The 19,893-nt window shown below is 45.3% G+C and overlaps 1 protein-coding gene across 3 annotated transcripts in view; it reads right to left on the bottom strand.

Annotated features, from left to right (window-relative positions):
* Window positions 1-14,355: 14,355 nt before the first annotated feature.
* Window positions 14,356-19,893, bottom strand: part of IDS (iduronate 2-sulfatase) — a 46,633-nt gene continuing 41,095 nt past the window's right edge. For all 3 annotated transcript variants that reach the window (XM_084639253.1, XM_084639252.1, XM_084639251.1), the window contains 4 exons: window positions 18,565-18,735; window positions 17,769-17,895; window positions 16,092-16,265; window positions 14,356-14,958 (listed from right to left, as the gene is read on the bottom strand). In XM_084639253.1, the coding sequence (XP_084495379.1) occupies window positions 14,471-14,958; window positions 16,092-16,265; window positions 17,769-17,895; window positions 18,565-18,735 (960 nt within the window). In that variant the 3' untranslated portion in view covers window positions 14,356-14,470. The remainder of the gene's footprint in view (window positions 14,959-16,091; window positions 16,266-17,768; window positions 17,896-18,564; window positions 18,736-19,893) is intronic.

Raw genomic sequence — 19,893 nt, 5'->3', positions numbered from 1 at the left:
GACATTCCAATGGCAGCTGCAGTTCAAATGATCACATCATCTAACACCTCATACAGGATGGTGCAGTTCCAATAAAGAACACTTGTGGCATACACGGCATAGTTGTGAGTTAGGTGCACTCACAGCTGACCTGGTAATAACAGTAAATTAGATTCAAAATATTCTATTCAGTCTGAGGGTCTCAGCTGCTTTTTCAGTCAAGAAAGCATTTAAGCACATGCTCAAAGTTAATCACATGCTTTCCTGAACTTGTGCCTTGATAGGTGAAATGGTACTTACTATAGCAGGTTTTCTGTTATAAAGACACTATTTTTATTTCCGTTCGTCCAAGTTTAAGAGGAGAACTGTTAACACAAACCAATTACAACCTGCACCATAAATCCAACCTGTCAGACTGATGGAGGGGGGCAGCACACTAATTCACTTATCTCTGGAATGAAACATGGAACAAAGACACTTATGGATATGCTGGATAACAGTAGGGTTGCCTCCACTGGAATACAAACAAACCTGGCCAACCGCACCACAAAACTCCAGGGAGCCCCCGTACCATCCCTTCCCAGGAGCCCTGTCTCCCCCACTCCCCTCCTTACCTCTCCCCTGCAGGAAAAGGGGAGACAATTGTCCTGAGACCCCCTAGCTCAAGAGGGCCCCCAAAACATCTGTAACATCTGTGTAAATAAAGTGAAATGGGAGGGGCTGGGCCACAGAGACCATGATGTACCAGTGCCCCAAATCTCTCTCCATGGGCCTGTGCGGAGTCTCTGCCATCCCGCTACCTGGAGCCCACAAGGGAACCCCCCTTACAGTCACCTCCCAGGAGCCCCTGCCTCCACCACTCTGCTCCCCACCTTACCCCTGCCTGTTGGAGAGAGTCTAAAGGGTCAGGTCCATCCCGCTTCCCAGTCCCCAGCACCAAGAGGAGCTGACGTTGCTTTGGGAGCTGTCAGGTGAGGGTCTGGAACATGGAGCGGGACCTGGGTGCAGGCTGCAGCCCGCTCCCACGGGTGTGGCCATTTAACATGATCACTCCACATGGAGGCAGCAGAAAAAGCAGCACGTTACCTGACCGGCAACCAGCCAGGCAGTAGAAAAACCAGCCAGGAGTCACCCCTAAATAACAGTGATCAACCATCTAATCGTCAGGCAGCTTACAGGCCTGTTACATCAGGATTACATGGACCTCCAGTGTCCTGCAGTCCATCCTTTGGCTGTACCTGCATGGGATTTATGGCATCCCTTGGTAGTCACCTTCTGGCCCTGATTCAGCCGACCACCCCTGTTCAGCACTTAAACCCACACTGAACTTTAGGTGCATGCTTAGGTGCTCTACTGAACAGAGATGGATTTAAGTACACGGTTAAGTGCTTTGCTGGGCCAAGGCCTAGCTTTATTAAATAAAGTTAACACATGCTAACAAATAGATACTTTTTTCAGAGAGTGAACACCCAAAGGATCCTTATGTGAGCCATTACTTATCAACACAGTGAGCCAAATTCTGCTCCGAGTTACATCAGCGTAAATCAGGAGAAATGCCATCAGTTTCACTTGAGGCACACCAAGTGAGAGCAGCATTTGAGACCACAAACATAATTCCTGTCTCAGTTTTCCCCACTTTTGTGGCAGTGTATCTCCATTTGACTTCAATGGACCGTCTCCTGATTTCCACCAGACTGAGATCAGAATCAAACCCAATATCACTAATGAGAACGTAATAGACTCTGTTGTGCTTTTGTAGAGTAACGCTAAATGTCTTGTTAGAGAATAATTATAATAATAAATAGATTCATAGATATTTAGGTCAGAAGGGACCATTATGATCATCTAGTGTGACCTCCTGCACAACACAGGCCACAGAATTTCACCCACCCACTCCTGCGAAAAACCTCTCACCTATGTCTGAGCTATTGAAGTCCTCAAATAGTGGTTTAAAGACTTCAAGGAGCAGAGAATCCTCCAGCAAGTGACCCGTGCCCCATGCTACAGAGGAAGGTGAAAAACCCCCAGGGCCTCTTCCAATCTGCCCTGGAGGAAAATTCCTTCCCGACCCCAAATATGGCGATCAGCTAAACTCTGAGCATATGGGCAAGATTCACCAGCCAGAAACTACAGAAAATTCTTTCCTGGGTAACTCAGATCCCACCCCATCTAATATCCTATCACAGGCCATTGGGCCTATTTACCATGAATAGTTAATTACCAAAACCATGTTATCCCACCATACCATCTCCTCCATAAACTTATCGAGTTTAATCTTAAAGCCAGATAGATCTTTTGCCCCCCTGCTTCCCTTGGAAGGCTATTCCAAAACTTCAATCCTCTGATGGTTAGAAACCTTCGTCTAATTTCAAGTCTAAACTTCCTGGTGGCCCGTTTATATCCATTTGTTCTTGTGTCCACATTGGTACTGAGCTTAAATAATTCCTCTCCCTCTCCAGTAGTTATCCTTCTGATATATTTATAGAGAGCAATCATATCTCCCCTCAACCAAATAAATAATAATTATAATAAAAAATGACCTAGCTCTTACACTTTTCATTGGCTGATCTGCGGAGGGGTATAACATTTTTAGGAACAAATCATCCCTAAAACAGAAGAGGGTTAGCAAATTCTTAGAATATTTACACAAGTGCATAACAACAGCTCCCTAATCTAAAGCTATTTATTTTGGAGATGTGGAAGTTTGATCTGTGCTAATCTTATTTCAGCAAAGAGAAACTAAAGCCAGTGACAAGAAAACGATTATACTATCCAGTTCAGTAGGCCAGTCTATTTGTTTTTAACATCCCCTGACCTTGATTTTGTTTAGTAGAACAAGGTATCTGAATCCTCCAGCTGAGCAGATAAAGGGAAAGTGTGAGTATCCCACAGCTGTGTGTGATGAGGGCTCCCTAATGGATCAATCACATCCTTCTTGCTGTAAAATATCTGAGAGAGGGCTTGAGTAAATGGAATCATTTCCTTCTGCAGAAGATCAAACTAACTTTAAAAAAAGTAAATATGTGGGAAGTATGAGGATAGGATGTCGGCAGAATCACAGATAGCTATTACCCTGTTTACCTGCCAAATACTGTCTTTCAGGAGTGATATATCCTAGCTCTATTGTCAGAGAAATATTTGTGCTTTTTAAAGCAGGAGCAGCAGAAAGAGAGATCAAAACAAACTTTTTTTTAAAGGAATGTGATTAATATTCTCCTTTTTATCAGATAATTTGTTCGGAGAATAAGCACTGCTCAGAATTCACTGCATCTCTCCAGGCTCTTGCAGTCAGGGAGAACATTTATTCAACTCAGCAGGGGTTGCATAGCCTGCTTTTCAAGGATTAGGAAAGAAAGCATCATTAGAACAGCAGCATCAGGGGTAAGCCTCCAGGGCAGAGCAACAAAGCACAACAGGGGGTAGAGAAGAAAGTTTTACTGTTCTATTTTCAGAGAAGAATCATAGTCTGCCTCTCTTTTTCAGCTGGGCATTGGTTCCTTGTGGTGCTGCATCTCCTCTGCTCAGGCTGATACCTCTTCATATCTGTAGAGGACCACCTCAAAGCTTCGGAAGAGGAAAGATAGCCTTGAGGTTAAGGCACTGTGCTGGGACTCAGGAGATTTTTTTTTTCAATTCCCAGCCCTGCCACAGAATTCCAGTATGACTTGGGCAAGACACTTAATATCTCTAGGCCTTAGTTCCCTATCTGTAAAATGAAGATAATAATAATCCCTGCCTCCTGCCTTTTGTCTATAAAGTCTGTGAGCTTTTTGGGGTAGGGGCTGTCTTTTACTGTCTCTTCCTGTACACCTAGCACAACTGGGCCCTGGACTCAGTTAGAGCTGCTAGCCACTACTATAATCAAAATAATAATTTACAGACCTGATCAAAACGTGGAACTTCTGTGGGAAATTCCAACATTTCAAAATTGCCTTTCATCTCAAATTGGAATGAAAAATTGAAATTTCCCACAAAATGAAAATTCAGAAAAACTTTGTTTAGGAAACATCCAAATGCCCTTCTCGAAAAGTTTCATTTTGTTAAAATCAAAGCACTTCCTTCTGATAAGGTCAAAGCCCTTCATTGCGACTTTATCACTTATAATATAATATAATCCAAATAAGAACGGTGAAACGAAGGGCTTTGACCTTGTCAGAATCAAGCATACGGATAATTCCTGATCAAAAATGTCAACAAAATGGATACATTCCCAAGGAATTGTTTTGATTTCGTTTTATCAGCATTTTCCAATGGAAAACTTTTCCATCAGAAAATATCCAGAGATATATGGACAAGCCTCATTCTTTACATTTATAGCTATGTTCTGCCTCCACTTACTCCCCAGTGCAATCCACTAACATCAAAGATGAAGTGTGACAATTTGGGCCAAATTCTGTCTTCAGTTAAACACCAGGCTACCCCACTGGTTTTGAGAGAGGACTCTGGGCCAGAGGATTTCTGAGCTACGTACAAATTTAGTTCATGTCTGTGACCCAGGAACCCTTTGGTACCAACTGGCAGAGGGCACAGGAAGGGCATAGAGATTTACAGGGATCCCCTGGATTGGGTATCTGCATATCAGTTCACCAAAGGGTGGCATGTGGAGTGTCTACTGAGAGCCAGCTGCCCACTGGTCGTCACACTACGTGTGAGACGTACATATGGATAATATTTGAGGAGCTATGTATTTATACTGAAACTTATGTTCTTAAGGTCTTGGAATTAAGGCAGGTTACCAGGAGGCAACATACCACTGAAATGTTCCTCTCAGGCAGGAGGTAACAGACACCTATGTCCCTGTCTGGACATCTGTGCCTCTCACTGTAGGCCTATTGGCATACTGAGCCAGTTGCAAAATAAGAGATTACAAAATCTGCAAGAGAGGAAATCTACAGGAAGGAACAAACAGCTGGGAGAATGTCCTGTTTATGAATAAAGACAAAGGATTGTTCTGGAGTGCAAAAACACACCTGGAGTCCTTCACCTGGGCGGCAAATGGACAGCATGCTTGTCTCATGAAAGGCGGTCACAGCCAGCCTGGCTGTAAAGCGCTGCAAGAATTTTGGGTGAATACTCCACAAGACCTGAGAGTATCTTGTTATCCTGTGTGTTGTTTGGCTTCTTCCCTCCATCCCGGAGGCTGCACTTGTCCATTGGTGCTGTACATGTGTCATTGGTAAAATGCTTGGAGATGAAAGAAGGGCTATATAAGTGTGCATTATTCTGGAGGAGGGAGAGCTCAGTGGTTTGTGCATTGGCTTGCTAAACCTAGGGTTGTGAGTTCAACCCTTGAGGGGGCCATTTAGGGATCTGGGCCAAAAAGAAATTGGGGATTAGTCCTGCTTTGAGCAGGGGGTTGGACTAGATGACCTCCTGAGGTCCCTTCCAACCCTGATATTCTATTAATTAAATCTAGGCTCTAGAATGCATGTTATGATTTTGTTTTATATGTAACCATTTGTTTCCAATACTTCTGATTGAACCTCCGGGCTTTGTTAAATAAATTTATATTGGATTTCACTATAAATAGGGCCCTACCAAATTCACGGGCACGAAAAACGTGTCACGGACCATGAAATCTGGTCTTTTCTGTGCTTTTACCCTATACCAAATAGATTTCAATGGGGGAGACCAGCATTTCTCAAACTGGGGGTCCTGACCTAAAGGGAGCTGCAGGGGGCTCAAAAGATTATTTAAGGGGGGTTGTGGCGTTGCCACCCTGACTTCTGCGCTGCCTTCAGAGCTGGGTGGCCAGAGACCGGCGGCTGTTGGCCAGGCACCCAGCTCTGAAGGCGGCACCCCGCCAGCAGCAGCGCAGAAGGGTGGCAATACTATACCAGGCCACCCTTACTTCTGCCCTGCGGCTGGCGGCGGCTCGGCCTTCAGAGCTGGGCTCCCGGCCAGCAGCCACCACTCTCCAGCTGCCCAGCACCGCTGCCAGCAGCAGCAACACAGAAGTAAGAGTAACAGTGCTGCAACCCCAACCCCCCCACAATAACCTTGTGACTCCCCCACAACTCCTTTTTGGGTCAGGACCCCGACAATTACAACACCGTGAAATGTCAGGTTTAAATAGTTGAACTTATGAAATTTACACTTTTAAAAATCCCACGACCTTGAAATTGACCCAAATGGACCATGAATTTGGCAGGACCCTAACAATAAATGCATCCAAGTGCTGTGTGTTGAGGAGCAGTGATCTGAGGTGGAACTGGTAAGCTGGGGCATACTGTTCCTTTGGAAGCAGTGAATCTGCGTATATTGCAAGCGTCCAGTGGACCCAGCGCTGGACACTCCAGCGAGACGGTTGGCAGGCTCAAGAGTTGGGGTGCCAATCAATAACCTGTAGAGTGACGGCACGGCCCGCGAGGCCTCAAGGAGAGGGCTTGTGTTGCCAGTTGCCAATGGAGTTGGGAAGCTGACCTACGGCCAGCACAGGTGAGGTTTCCTCGTGCTAAGGGCAGATGGTAGCAAGGTGCCTCATGATCTCGGGGACTCCCAGGAAGTGCCACAGTGTCCAGCAGTGCATTGCTGTTTAAATATACTCAAGGAATAATCTAGTATTAAATTCTCACCATTGTATTTAGTGCATGGCTAATTGCTCAGTGCTTTCACAATAAAAAGTAAATTGGACACGTTCAACAACATGTACAATATGCTAGTAGTTAATGGCTTCATCTCTTTTAATGCAGCATCTGTGACATTGGGAACTGTACCCTTAAATGGTTTAGCCAAAGCAAGACAGGAAATCTGGAAGAGGGGCATAGCAGGAGCCTATGTTCTGTTATGCAGAGGCAGTTGGGGACCTGCATGACTGAATCAAGAGGATCTTTTGAGCACCTTGGGCCCAGGGTGATTAATGAACACTACGGTATCAGGCAGGAGCAAGAGGAACAAAGATTTCACATGCAGCAATAATGATAATTTTTTAACATGAGAGAATAAATCACGGTGTATTTAATACAAATAACCCACAGGTACATTTTCAGCTGCGCACCAGAGAAGAATTCAGCAGACCCGTGCAGTCAATAATGAGATTTACATACAAACCTTCTGAACAACTTTTAGAAACTATACTATTTAAAGCATAGTAATAAATTAGAACAAGTATAGGAAGACCTGATTCCTTACTGCTCTGTGTCTGGTCGGCACGTGGCTATACTAAGTATGTCCCTTTCCAGTCTTGCTCTCATTAGATTTCTCCTGTCTCTATTTTCTTGCTGGATCCTAACCTTTTCTTCCTGTTAGATCATGACTTGATATCTAAATCCTTTGTTCGTTGCATCTTGCTGTTCCTTTTCTCTCTGCTGCTTGGTTCTATTATCCCCTATCTGTGCACAACAGCATGTACAAAAGTATCATGAACTTTGTGATTTCTCCTTGCCTAGTCACAGCTCCATTACAGTTCATCCGTGGACCATCATAAACAGGTGGATAAAAATGCTCCTCTGCTCCTAGGCAGAACCAGGTGCTAATGATTCAGGGCAAAAGCCTTTTCTCAGCTTCTTATGGTGGATGTTAACACCAATATTCTCTCTTTTCAAAGACAGAACTCCCATTGGCTTCAAAGAGAGATCTGCACATGTAGGCAGAGCAGAACGTTGGAGTAAAGATCTGCCATACTGATCTGAGAAGAGAATTTCCATCAGCTGGGAAGTAACTCTCTCTCTCTCTCTCTCTCTCATTCACACACACGCAAAGTTCTGAGTCTTCACTCCAGTGACATCTTGATTTGACTGTATGGTTCTGATGTAGGGAGTAAGGAGAACTATACTAAAACCCTAGAAAACTGTGAGCATCAGGAAATCCAGCTAATAAGGCAATTTTATTCTTTATGTAGCTTTTCATATTGGAGAACTATAATAAATCCCGCAAAGGACAGAATTACACAGAGGACTATTCTGTGGATTTCAGTAATGCCCACAGTAAGCTAGAAAAACAAGGTTGGTGAGGAAATATCTTTGATTGGACCAACTTCAGGCCTGAAGGAGAGCTCTGTGTACACTCAAAAGCTTGTCTCTTGTCACCCAATAAAAGATATGACCTCACACACCTTGTCTCTCTAATATCCTGGGACCACCACGGCTATAGCAATGCTGCCTACCGCAGTGTGCTAGGCACTTTCCAAACATATTAGAAGACTGCATCCCTGGCCTAAAAAGCTGAGGGCATGAACTGAACTAAGAAGCAGGATGTGGCTCCCTGTCAAAGTTTTGACCTCAGCTGTTACTTAGGGGCAGTTCTATCTATAGGACCTTGCCCTAATCAGAAAGATGAGAAATTAAAATCTGAGTAAAAGCAATCCCCGATGTGTGCACCATTGATAGTTCCATACCAAGACCGTGGCCCATGCTACAGCATGCCCATTCCAGGAGGGGGCTCCAAAGTCTCAGGACTTCACTGATACAAGTTCCACAGAGCACAGAGAAGCACATTCCCACAAGGTAGCATCTGACTGAAATTCGGGCCTGGAGCTGCTTCTGCCAGTCTAGCTCCTCAATGTCAAAAAGTCTGCAACTCCCATAAAGAAGTATTCATTCCAAATCGACCCCATTCACTTGACAACACAAGGCCAAAGGGGGGGATTCTAATCTCAATGTGGCAGCAGCATTTAAACATGTTCCGAAGTGCATAGTGTGTCAGAAATCAGGCCTCAGGCTTTCCCTTGCAAACCGTAAACCTCCACGTAGTACATTTCACACACCCAAGTCCACCTCCACTCCCTGGAGTCCCATAACCGCTGGTCTAGACACTGTATTTGTTCACACTTGTTCAAACGGAGACTTTGATTTTGGACACCGTACGGCACAACACCGAAAACAGCATCACGTCCCTAGCGCACATTGACTGAAGAAGTGACGCTGCTCAGGAACCGAGGTTTTAATCCCATTGTCTAATCGCTCCTCGAAATTAGTTTATTAACTGAGGGCCATTTATTGACTCTGCTTCGTACCAAGTGCTTACAGCAGCTATGCTAGGGTCTCCAGTGTAGCCTTTCCATACGTGTACTACAGGTAACAGTTCCTGCTGATGCAGCGGAGCGCTGTTCTTCCAGCTGTTCCGGTCCCATCATGAGAAATAGGGTCAGCATCAGTGTCTCATTTATTTTGCGATGCTTGGCTTGCATCCGCCTTTCCTCTCTAGAGATTGGAGTTGTTTGCAAGAGCACCTCATTTGTATTGCTCTTGTTAAGCTCTTTTGTTCTTCACTGGAGGCAGGCTGACCTAACAAAGCATGCAGCCCCTGCACTCGTAGGGCAGCAGCATTTCTGTCTGCTGGAGGAAACCTGCCATTCGACAGCTCCCATTTCCTCCGCTGTGCTTATCCTTGTTCTCCGCACATTTCTTAACACACTGAGTTTAACAAGACCCGTCTCAAGCAGCAGAGACTGGTCACTAATCTAGGGGCTTGGCAAGCTGGGGTGCACTAGCCTGCCACATACTAACTGGCTGGATGGACCTGTTCTCACGCACTAAAACTTCCCCAGTGCACTTTGATCTACTCCCATTTCAAAGCAGAATATATCAAAGCTCACTAGGGAACTGTTAGTACCCAGAGCACACCAAGCATTACCTGTTCAGCTAGACCAGCCCCTAGCTCATCTTTTTTAGCAATGATGTTGGAGAAATGCTGTACCACCGCTGCTATGCACAGAGAGGAAAGCACAGTGTTTAGATTACAGCGTGGCTCCGAAGCTTCTGTGATATCTCAGCATTCAAGAACATGCTGTTGCTAGCCTTGACTCAAAGACCATCAAGGGCAGCTCTGTTTTGTCTCCCCTGCAAGCATTTGTAGACATTGATGAGGCAAAGGTCGGGGTAGGAAATGGCCAATCTTTCTCTTTTTAATACAAAGATAGGGACGTCTTAAAAGCACCCCACTGTCCATTATTACCATTGCATTTGGGCCTTCTCGACCCTTGAGAAAATGAACTGCCTGAAGGCCCTAGAAGGTTTGTGGATCACTTTATCTCTTCACACAAATATGGACCCCAAACAGTTGACTACTGGTGTAACTACAACCCCCACTGGTCAGTGTGTATTACCGGTCTCTTGCTGTGCCCAGTCCACAGAGGATATAAGCCTGTTACAGTCCCAGCCAATGAGCCCTGGCTCTTTAGTTGTGGCAGCTCATGGGTTTAGCAGTAGAGCTCCCCAGTTCAACCCTCAGTGTATCAATCAAGATGGCAGACATAACATTTGTTTTAGCAGCAGCGTGGTGACCAACTGAACTAGTCCAGCTACTTCACCCACTATTATTTTGCTACCTATTGTAGTAGTAGCACTGCAAAATCTCCCAGAATGCACTGCTTCTGGGATGTGAGGTGGGAATTGTGAGATGGGTACCTAGAAGGCATTGGGACGTTAACTGTTTAACAGCGACAAAGGGCAAAGCAAAGCAACCCAGCATGGCTATTGCAGAGGCACCGTACGGTTTGGGTTTAAAGAGATTCAATGCAGCCAGTTCAATTACAAACAAGGTGGGCTAGCAGAAGAACAGAACCCCCAGCTCAGGCAGACAACTCAAAGGTGGTACCATTCTGCACTAAACTGTTTCTCCTTGGAGCCCAGATCCTCAGCGAGTGGAAACTGGCCGAGTTCTGCTGAAGTCAGTGCAGCCAGCTCAGTGCACACCAGAACAGAATCTAGGTCCACATGCATACATGAAAAGAATACATTTTTACCTCAGGAACAGGAGACTGAAGCTACAACAGCTATGAAGAGGCTGTGCAGAGTATGCAGCAAATTACTACTACTGATAAGTGTTTAATAAAATCACGTTATTCTTCAGATTGTGTTTTGTTGAGGCACTAAATAACGGCGGTCTTCTAGCGGAGAATCAAATTCATGGTGGTATTTCTACATAATTAGGAGTGAGCACACCACAGAGTTTCAGTGAAATAAAGTTATAGCTGTGGATTCTCCCCCAAAATTAAATCAATTAATCTATGAGGCACACCACTTCAGCACAGCATGAGCCAGCCTTATTCACGTTGACGGATACTTTTCTGCCGGTAGTTATCAAACAAGATAACTCACAGAGTCAGGGTGGTAGGATCTAACATTACATGATCCTTTGATAATGGTCCTTCATTCACTAGGAAGCAGTTGAATAAAAACAGATACCCTGACATTTAAACTGGATCTTACAAGTTCAGACTCGGCTTCGGAGCTGCCTGTCGGAAGTACATCATTCAAATTACTGCCATCGCATTAACAATCTGTCTGAAATGCATCGTTTGGCTGTTACAGATTTAGCCACAACTCACAGTGAAGTAGTGTCTGTCGGAGGAATAAACACACAAGTTCCCAATACCACAGACCTCATTCCAGTTGCCAGTATGAGAACGTACCTATCAGTCTGACCCAGGGCAGCTGCTGCTCAAGGCCCTTTGTGTTGCTCTGCACAACACAAAAATTCCTTTGAAGAAAGCTGCAAAGCTCAGGCCATGATTGTGTCAGCCATTGCCCATTTTAAACCTGGAAGCGGTTCATTTTTGAGGGGGGCTGCGACAGAGATCTGGGAACTTCCTGGGAAAGTGTTGACAGCACCTTGACAACGCTGCCGCCTTAGGCAGTTTGCAGAGTGTGTGAGTGTACAGAATGGGAAGGAGACTCCGTTTAGAACAAAAAATAGTCAGTAAGTCATTGGGCTAATGCTTCTTGAGGCCTTCGTCAGAGGAGGATTTTGAACATGGCAGCAATGCCTGGATTTAGATTAAATCTCAGGAAAAACTCCCTCACTGTAAGAACAGGATAATGGAACAGACATCTAGGGAGGGCGCGGAAACTCCTTCACTGGAGGTTTTCAAAAGAAGGCTGGATAGCCGTCTGTCTTGGATGGTTTAGACACAACAAATCCAGCATCCTGGCGGGGTTTAGACTAGATAACCCTTGCAGTCCCTGCTAACCCTGTGGCTCAATGCAATTGGAGCTCTTAAGACACCACCCTTTATCTGCCCAAGGAGCTGTTGTTCTGTCTGTACAGCACCAAGCACAACGGGGTCCTGGTCCATGACTTGGGTTCCCAGGTGCTACCACAATACAAATAAATAAGAACAGAGAAATAAATAGATCAAGAGGAAGAGACAGTGAGGCCAGATCATAACCTCTTGAAAATCCCCTGGGGTGGGAAAACGGTGAAGTTTCTATGAAGAGGAGTGTGGTTGAGCCTATGTGACATCATCTCCCGTCCCTCATTGCGTGCAAGCTCCCTGCCTGATTTTAGGCTTTACAGATGAGGGGACATGGGAAGGCAGAGCTGAGGGCAAGGGGTTGGGCTGTACTCTGCCCTATCCTCCTCTGTGAGGACTTCCTTGTGGGAGGTCAGAACGCAGTTTGCACATGGGTGCACTTGTCCAATTCTACTCCCTAGGGACATTTTGGAACAGCTGCCAGAAAGGCGTACCTTTGAGAGATGCACTGGCTCAGGAGAAGAGGGAACAGTGTAGAGATACTGAGCCTCCAAACGAATGTCCCCACCTCTCTAGGGATGTTCTGAGAGCTCACTGTTGCCCTTTGAAAGAGTATCCACCAGAGGGCCGTGGCCCTCCTCCTGCCCAATGGAATGATTCTAGGGCAACATCCCTATATCAAAGCCTCACCAGTTATGCTGCCACTGGTGCAGGCTCAGGCTGCCCTGAGATGCAATTATAGAAGCGCAGTAAAACCAGGTCGGAGCTAGGAAGCTGCAGTTGCCACAACTGACCCTTGACCAGCAGGATGAAATACAGCGTCCAAACTATGCAAGTCATGCTGAAAAACACTTTTACCCAGGTACGTGCACAGAGAGTAAAATGAACTCTTCGAGGGATAACATTTTCATAAGCCCCTAAATACCTTAGGAGCCTAAATTGAAAAGAAAGTCAATAGGATTTGGCACCTCCATCACTTTTGAAAATTGGACTGGGGAGCTTTTGAAAAGGTTACCCAGGAGTTACTATGGTCATTAAAGAATTGAGGGCGGGGAGAAAGCCATTCAGCTCTTCATATAAAGCAGTGTACAAACACACTCATATTGCCAGGAAACAAAATATTATAAAGGGACAAAAGGAACAAGCCAGACTACATTAAAACGTCTCAAACTTTTTTCAAAAGGAGACGTTTTGAAATTCAAATAGCTAACAGAGGCAAATTAAAGAGGTTTACTTTTAAAAAAAGCTAAATTGGAGTGAAATACACTTGACTGCCCCTTTTAGTTGGTGGGATCAGACCCCATAACTCCCAACTGCCACTATGTCCTTGGGTAAGCCACTTAACCTTTGTTATGATGGTGCACACATCTCTCACGAGCACCTCCTGTCGGGGGTGTTGCGCAAACCTGCCCTCTCGCTTTCTCTGTTCATGGTGCCCCCTATAGGCAGTTGCCCTCATCAGGTGCGTCTTCAGTGGCTCAACTCTCCAGATAAGCTATGCATAGTGTAAACATATGAAGGAAACCCTGCCAGGGTAACACAGTCCAACAAATGATGGTCTTCTCTGGGGTCTTCTGCCCAGTCTCTGGGCCTGTTTAAAACTCTAGCCCCTTTTCTGAGCTCCAGAACAAAACTTGTCCCCTTCTCAGGGCTTTGGCCACTTCACAAGTGGCCGGCGGGGGAACCCGGGCCTGCCCACAACTCCGGGTCCCAACCCAGGGACCCTACAAGTAGCAGCCACCTGCTGCTTTCTTTAATAGCTGCTGCTGCTGCTACATTAACTGGACTGCTTCCCAGTCCCATCCTCTTCATCTGTTACTGTATGGTTATAGTCGATGGGTTCCCTGTTTGCATAGGGTCTCTAACAGGTCTCCCTGCCTGGAGAATACCTCTGTCCTAGCCCTTCTAGTCCCAGCCCTGCTCAAACCCTGCAGCTCCTTTTAATTCGGTCTGCTGCACTCTGAATGGCTGCTTCACTTTTTAGGCAAGCTGGAGGACTCACCTTCACTGCTCCTTTTCTGGGGCGGGGTGTGGTAGGACCACCAGGCCTCCAGCAGGGTGCCTCCAAGGGCCTGGCACACCCCGTCACATCTACACTTCAGTGTCCCCGTAAGTAAAATGGCAAGACTACTTGCAAAACCCATTTTTGACTTAGGTTTTACATGATACGCTCTCCGCAGACTGGCATATACACAAGCAAGTTATACACTCTGCTACCTTTCAAGCTACCCCATCCGGCAGAGGGAGTACGCTTTTCCTTTTCATTGGGGAAGCTATCTGATACTGCAGTGTTAGGGACCACATAAGTACCTGAGTATATACTTGTCCACCTTTGCACAGCCCTTTAAGAAGCATGCACATGGAAGCTATTTGTTGCTCCAACTCATCTAAAATCTGCCAGGTGAAAGCCCCCAGCGCATTGTAACAAGACGAAACCAAGATGAAAGAAGCTACTATTTTTGTATAAACAGGATTTTAATTCAGCCAGGTGCTTTGTGTACAACAAAGTTTATACAAAAAGGAAAGCGTCATATTACTTCAGCAACAAGAGTGCACACACAGGGAGCATCCCCAGACCTAACACCTCAAGAACCTAAGAAACTTTTTGACAAGATTCCCATGCAGAGTACTGTTATATATGTTATGATCCTCACTGGGATCACTTCCTACCATGTACAGCTCTCCTGCATGGACATCCTGCAAATTAGCACTAAAGTTACTGGGATTAAACCCAACCCACAAAGTATAGCGATAGTCAATGGTACGCATGGAATACCCCATTATTTTTATGTCTTTCAGCTCTGGTTTATCAGAGTCCCACTCAGGAATGTCTGCAGGTCGTGGATACTGGCTGAAAGCTATAGGCTCCTCATGGTCATCTTCAATGTCATTGTCATAGTCATCCTGTTCTTCAGTGGAGTTAAAATACTGGACAATACTAGGCCCCTGGGTGCAGAGCGCAACATGAAATGAAGGCTCAGGGCACACGGGAGGAACCCACAGGCCTGCAAGTTCCGCGAGCGTTGAGAAGAGAGATACAAGTTCAACCATTTTTTTGGTTTTTCCTAGAAAAAGCGTCAAAATACAAGTTAGAGAATAGCATGGCTCACGAGATACAGGCTGATCTTTTTAGACGCGTAACCAGAGGGGCTCTTTACCAGTTGCACTTTGCATTTAGTTCATAGGGCAACAACGCTGGAGCCATTTAAGAAGGTGTGGCTTGTAGTTCGGAGGATACCTGTCCATGTAGGTGTTTATACCAAACTTAACACCAGGAGGAGAATACTAGTTTTTCCCTCTTCTATTCCTCAGATGTTCTAATCAGTGCCTTGAGAAGTACTATCTGCTCCTTTGAGGAGGAGCTCTTCAAAAAAGATAAAGAAATAATCATGTTAATTGCTTGATTGTGGCAAGTTCTGCCAAAACATTGCTTTTGGGTGTCCTCACTGTGTACATCAGCACAACTGCAAGGCAAGCGCTCACCAATTGCTGCTGCAATGACTGCGCAAGCCACTATCAAAGGTTTCCTTTAGGCCTCTAACCAACATAAAAATAAAGCTTCCATTTAGTTAATGCAGCCCTGTAGCTATTTCCATTAACGAAGATCTAGCTGAAGCAAGCGCTTGTATTCACAGATGATTTTAAGTCTTGCTCTACATGAGCACCACGGCCACAAAGACTGAGACTGACGGCACTAGCCAGAACCAAACACCAGATGGAAGAGATTTGTACAAGCTTTATTTAAATCTGCAGGGCAAACACATTTTGAGCAGCAACTCCCACTGCTCTCTCAGTCCTACACTTGGAAACAGAAGTACCAAATTGGTTTCCGCTGCAGACATATATTGTCAATACATCCTCCTGTATGTAGGCGACAAAGTATGGACATGCTGAACTTAGGGCACACTGAGGACTGACGATTGCACAGACTTTCCTAATCACTGAGCTGAGAGAGAATAGACATCAACCTCTGTGTGTCCGATACCGTACAGGACCGCAGGTTGGAAATCTGGGCAAACCCTTTAATCCCAGGGCACCAGCACTTAGGCTTAGCCCCCGGTAGCAAAAGGAAGCTGCTCCTAAAAAGCTTCAATTCCACTGACCGGTATGCCGATGGCAAGCATAATCGTTGGGTTAAGATATGGGATTGCAATTGCACATGCTTATGCAACTTATGATAATGCTTATGAAAATGTACCTGCCGCTACAGAGTCCGATATATGGGTGAAGGGGTCAAGGTAGGGGAAGATTCTCTCTCCTGGACGAGCAAAGGAAGACGTCTTCCCTGGTACATAGAACATCAGTGGCACTCGGGTAGCGACATCAAAATTGCTGTATTTCGCCCATTCTCCGTGTTCACCCAGAGACCATCCTAGAGGATACAAAATATCATTTAAAGAAAATACTAGATTACTAGCTTAGTGATCATTTCTGTTATGAACAGCCAAGCCGCCAGATTCATCTACTCCCAACAGCAGTGACCCCAGACCTATGGTCCTTGAAGCACTATTCAGTTATTAAGTTTATTTTAGCTAGTAAATATCAATCGGTGTTTAACCGTACTGAGAGAGTTCTCTAAAGTGGAAGTTGTTTAAAGAACCAACAAAATCTTGCAACATGATGCTCTTTCACCAACTAGCAGCTACTCCTTCCTCTCTTCCCCCCGTTTCCCAATTAGAGCCAGCATTCAAGCCTTAAAAATGCAACATGAAGGAGAAATTGGGGTATGTCATTTTGCACATATGCATCTCCAGATCAGTTCCTTGAAGCAGTCACATAATATTTACATAGCTGCCAGCTCTATGTTACTCTGTCACTGAGCATCCCTTGGAGTCAGGTTGTCAAATCATCCCTAAGGAAACAAGGTGAGATCAAAACTCTTTAGAATCTTGCCCAACAATGCGCCAATCCTCTAAGATGGCACAGGAGCCATCCGCACCCCTCTTTCCTGATGGGGGGAGGGAAGCAGGCTCTAAAAAAGAACCAACATCAATGTTCAGCATTTTGAGGTATACTATTTTGTGATCGCTCAGCAAACTGAGGTCCTGGAACTATAGCTCAGTTTAGTGACACAGGGCAAGGGAAAAAGAAGCACTGAATCTACACAAGAATGACCACAAGTCACATCTGCATATAAGAAAGCATATCTAATCCAGTGATTTTAATACAAAAAACACTATTAATGCTTCTATTCTGTAACTCATTAACTAGTTAAGCAAGCTAAAGTATTCTCCTAAGGAAGGGCCTTAGAATAGGTCATCTTGCCTAGAGCGGTGTAGTGGCAAGTTTCGAACAAAGTTAAGTAGCTCTCAATCTCCCTAAATATTTGAGGCATTCCCCGCCCCATCCTGAATTAAAATGGCATTCATAGCGCTATCCGTGAGAGAGCGCCAGATCCCTGCAACATGGATTGTAGCTGTACTGCCAAGTTGTTGGTTTAGACATTTCGCAACTGCAAGCACAGGTGAAAGAAACTGCATTTGATCAGTTAATGAGGAAGTCTGCTGCCCACTTCAGCAGGTGAGGCTTTTACGAAGTGTGATGGGAGAGCTACTCCAGAGCAGCACTCTTCCAGCCGGAGTCACTCCCTGGGGCAGAAAAAGCTGAGACTGCTGCAAGTTCAGGCTACTAAACTGTGGAAGGGTTCACCACTCAACAGCAAACCCTCCGCATGATTAGGGAGAGGACTGACTGCAGGGACAAATAAGTTCTGCAACCATGGAAGCATGTGTTAGATGTATGTTAACTAGAGGCCAACAAGCCAGGTACATAAGGCATAACTGCATAGGGCAAACGTGAAAGGGATTTATGTGGCAGGATTAACTTACACAAGAGAGTTGCTTGCATATAGCCACGGAAGTATTTGAATGCTTACCATGGTCAGCAGTAAACATCACAATTGTGTTATTCGAGAGCCCAACATCATCCAAGGCATTCAGCAGCAGGCCAACCTGCGTATCCAGGTAAGAAACTGCTGCAAAATAGCTCTGACGAATCTGCCGCTGCAAGTTTTTCCAAAAAGGGAGAGTCACTGCAATTGCACGGACACTTGCTAGCTCTGCTCTAATAAAAGGGCTTGCAGCATTTTCACTGTAAAGCTTTATTTTCAACTGTCTGCACATAATTCATGCCTCAAGTTAAATTTAACAGAGGGAACAACTAGGAAATTCCAAATATTTCCTACAAGTTCTTTCAAGCAAGAAGCTCTGAGCCAGTCAATGCTGTCCTTTAGGAGCCCCAGATAGCACTCTGTTGCCCCGGCAATGCCCCACGGGAGTCAGTGTCTTCCCAGAAGGAAGGCTAACCGAGGTCCTTAAAGAGGAAGGGCTAGTAAAGACAGATGGATTGCTCTGGGATGGTGCCAACATTCTTGTTAGGGTCTGAACACACCTCCCCTGCAGCACTCGCAGCCCAGAAACAAGAGTGGGAGCAGGAATATTACAAGCGGTCATGCACACTCACCCTCAGCCTACCCCCTGCTAGTCTGACCCAACTCACGACTCAGTTACAACAAAGGCTGGCCTGGTAGCTGTGAGGCAGGGCATGCGAGCTCCCCAGGGTGTCAAGTGCTGGCCGCGCTTTGAAACATTAATAACAGCAGTCTTGTGCTACCTTGCACTTAACTGTGATCTAGGGAAGTCTGATTTCAAAGCAACACTTAGGCTGCTTACCTGGAAGTCTTCTGGAATTGGTCCATAAGGGAAGCTGACGTTTAACGCCTGGACGTCCTCCCTTTGTCGGATATCCGTCCAGGGGTTGTATGCGACAGCAGGCAGTTCTTCAGGTACCCGAGGGTCTGGGGCTAGGGTGATGTTTTCCAGCGGATACAGCTTGAGAAACTCCTTCACGATACAACACAAACACATATTAGGATTTCGGTACAGCAAGACTAAGGTTTGCAGTTATAAAGTAGGATTTCTTATCCATTTTCTGTGAAGGACATCTTGAAACTTCAAACAGCAACACAGGTGTTTACGGTACAGACTGTACTGCTGTCATGTAATGTTCTCAGGATTACTTAAATGTTGTGTGTCAATCCTACTTTCCCTATTGTTTCCATAACCAAGCGTCCACCTTTATTTTGCCTATATGGCGTCCCCACAGCACAGCATTCATTTAGAGCCCTGAGAATCAACTGAAAAACAGAGCAAAGAAAAACCAAGGATTTGCAACTCTTCTAGCTTCTTTAGGGTTTATTTTTAAAAGCATGAAAGGCTTATCCCGCCAAGGAGTGGCTGCTTGTTGGCTTAACTTGCTTACTTTAGACATTCAGGTCTTGTCTCTCCTGCTTTTCTTGGAAGGCTACAGATGCCCACAGAATTGTTGGATCATGGCAGATTTACCATGCCCATGAAACCCCATTAGTTAAAGGGGGAGGTAGTGATTTTTACTCCCACTGTTTAAAACGCTGGTTTTGCTAATATTCCGTAACTCAGAATGCCCGAGAAAAAGTTAGTAAAAAGGACACCTTCGTTAAAGATTCAACCCTTTGCCTATCAATTAAGGGAGGAGGAAGCTCAGAATCCATAAGACCTCCAGCAAAACAAGATCTGATATTTCAAAAGGTTAAAAAAAAAAAAAAGAGCATAAAGTTCCCCCTTCCCCTTCAAAGCCTTCTTTACACATCACAAAGCGGCAACCACTTCCCCTTCTGTGCCCCTCCATCCCACCACCACATTCAGTTCACCTTTAAGTTTCCCAATGTAAAGGGTACTCAGTGGTAGCTGGTTAAGGTATTTTGGCAAGCACCAACCTACTTTGTGCTTTTAGCAGAGAGCATCTATTCAGGAGACTTGCAGGAGATAACGCTGTACCAAGTTCTTGTGTATGGCACCTACATGTTCTTTGGCTCATGTCACAGACTACTCTACTACTCATCTCAGATATGGTAGAGACCTACAGCATGTGTCAAGAAGTGAAGTCTTCTCAAAAACACAGGACCCTGCTCCTTTGGAACTCAGTGGAACTTTTGCCATTGACATAAATGGGAAGGAAGATCA

The sequence above is a fragment of the Lepidochelys olivacea genome, assembly GCF_965140295.1.
Source record: "Lepidochelys olivacea isolate rLepOli2 genome assembly, chromosome: 9".
In the NCBI taxonomy this organism is placed as follows: domain Eukaryota; kingdom Metazoa; phylum Chordata; order Testudines; family Cheloniidae; genus Lepidochelys; species Lepidochelys olivacea.
Note: the sequence above shows the minus strand (reverse complement) of the source record. Positions and strands in the feature narration are given on the sequence as shown.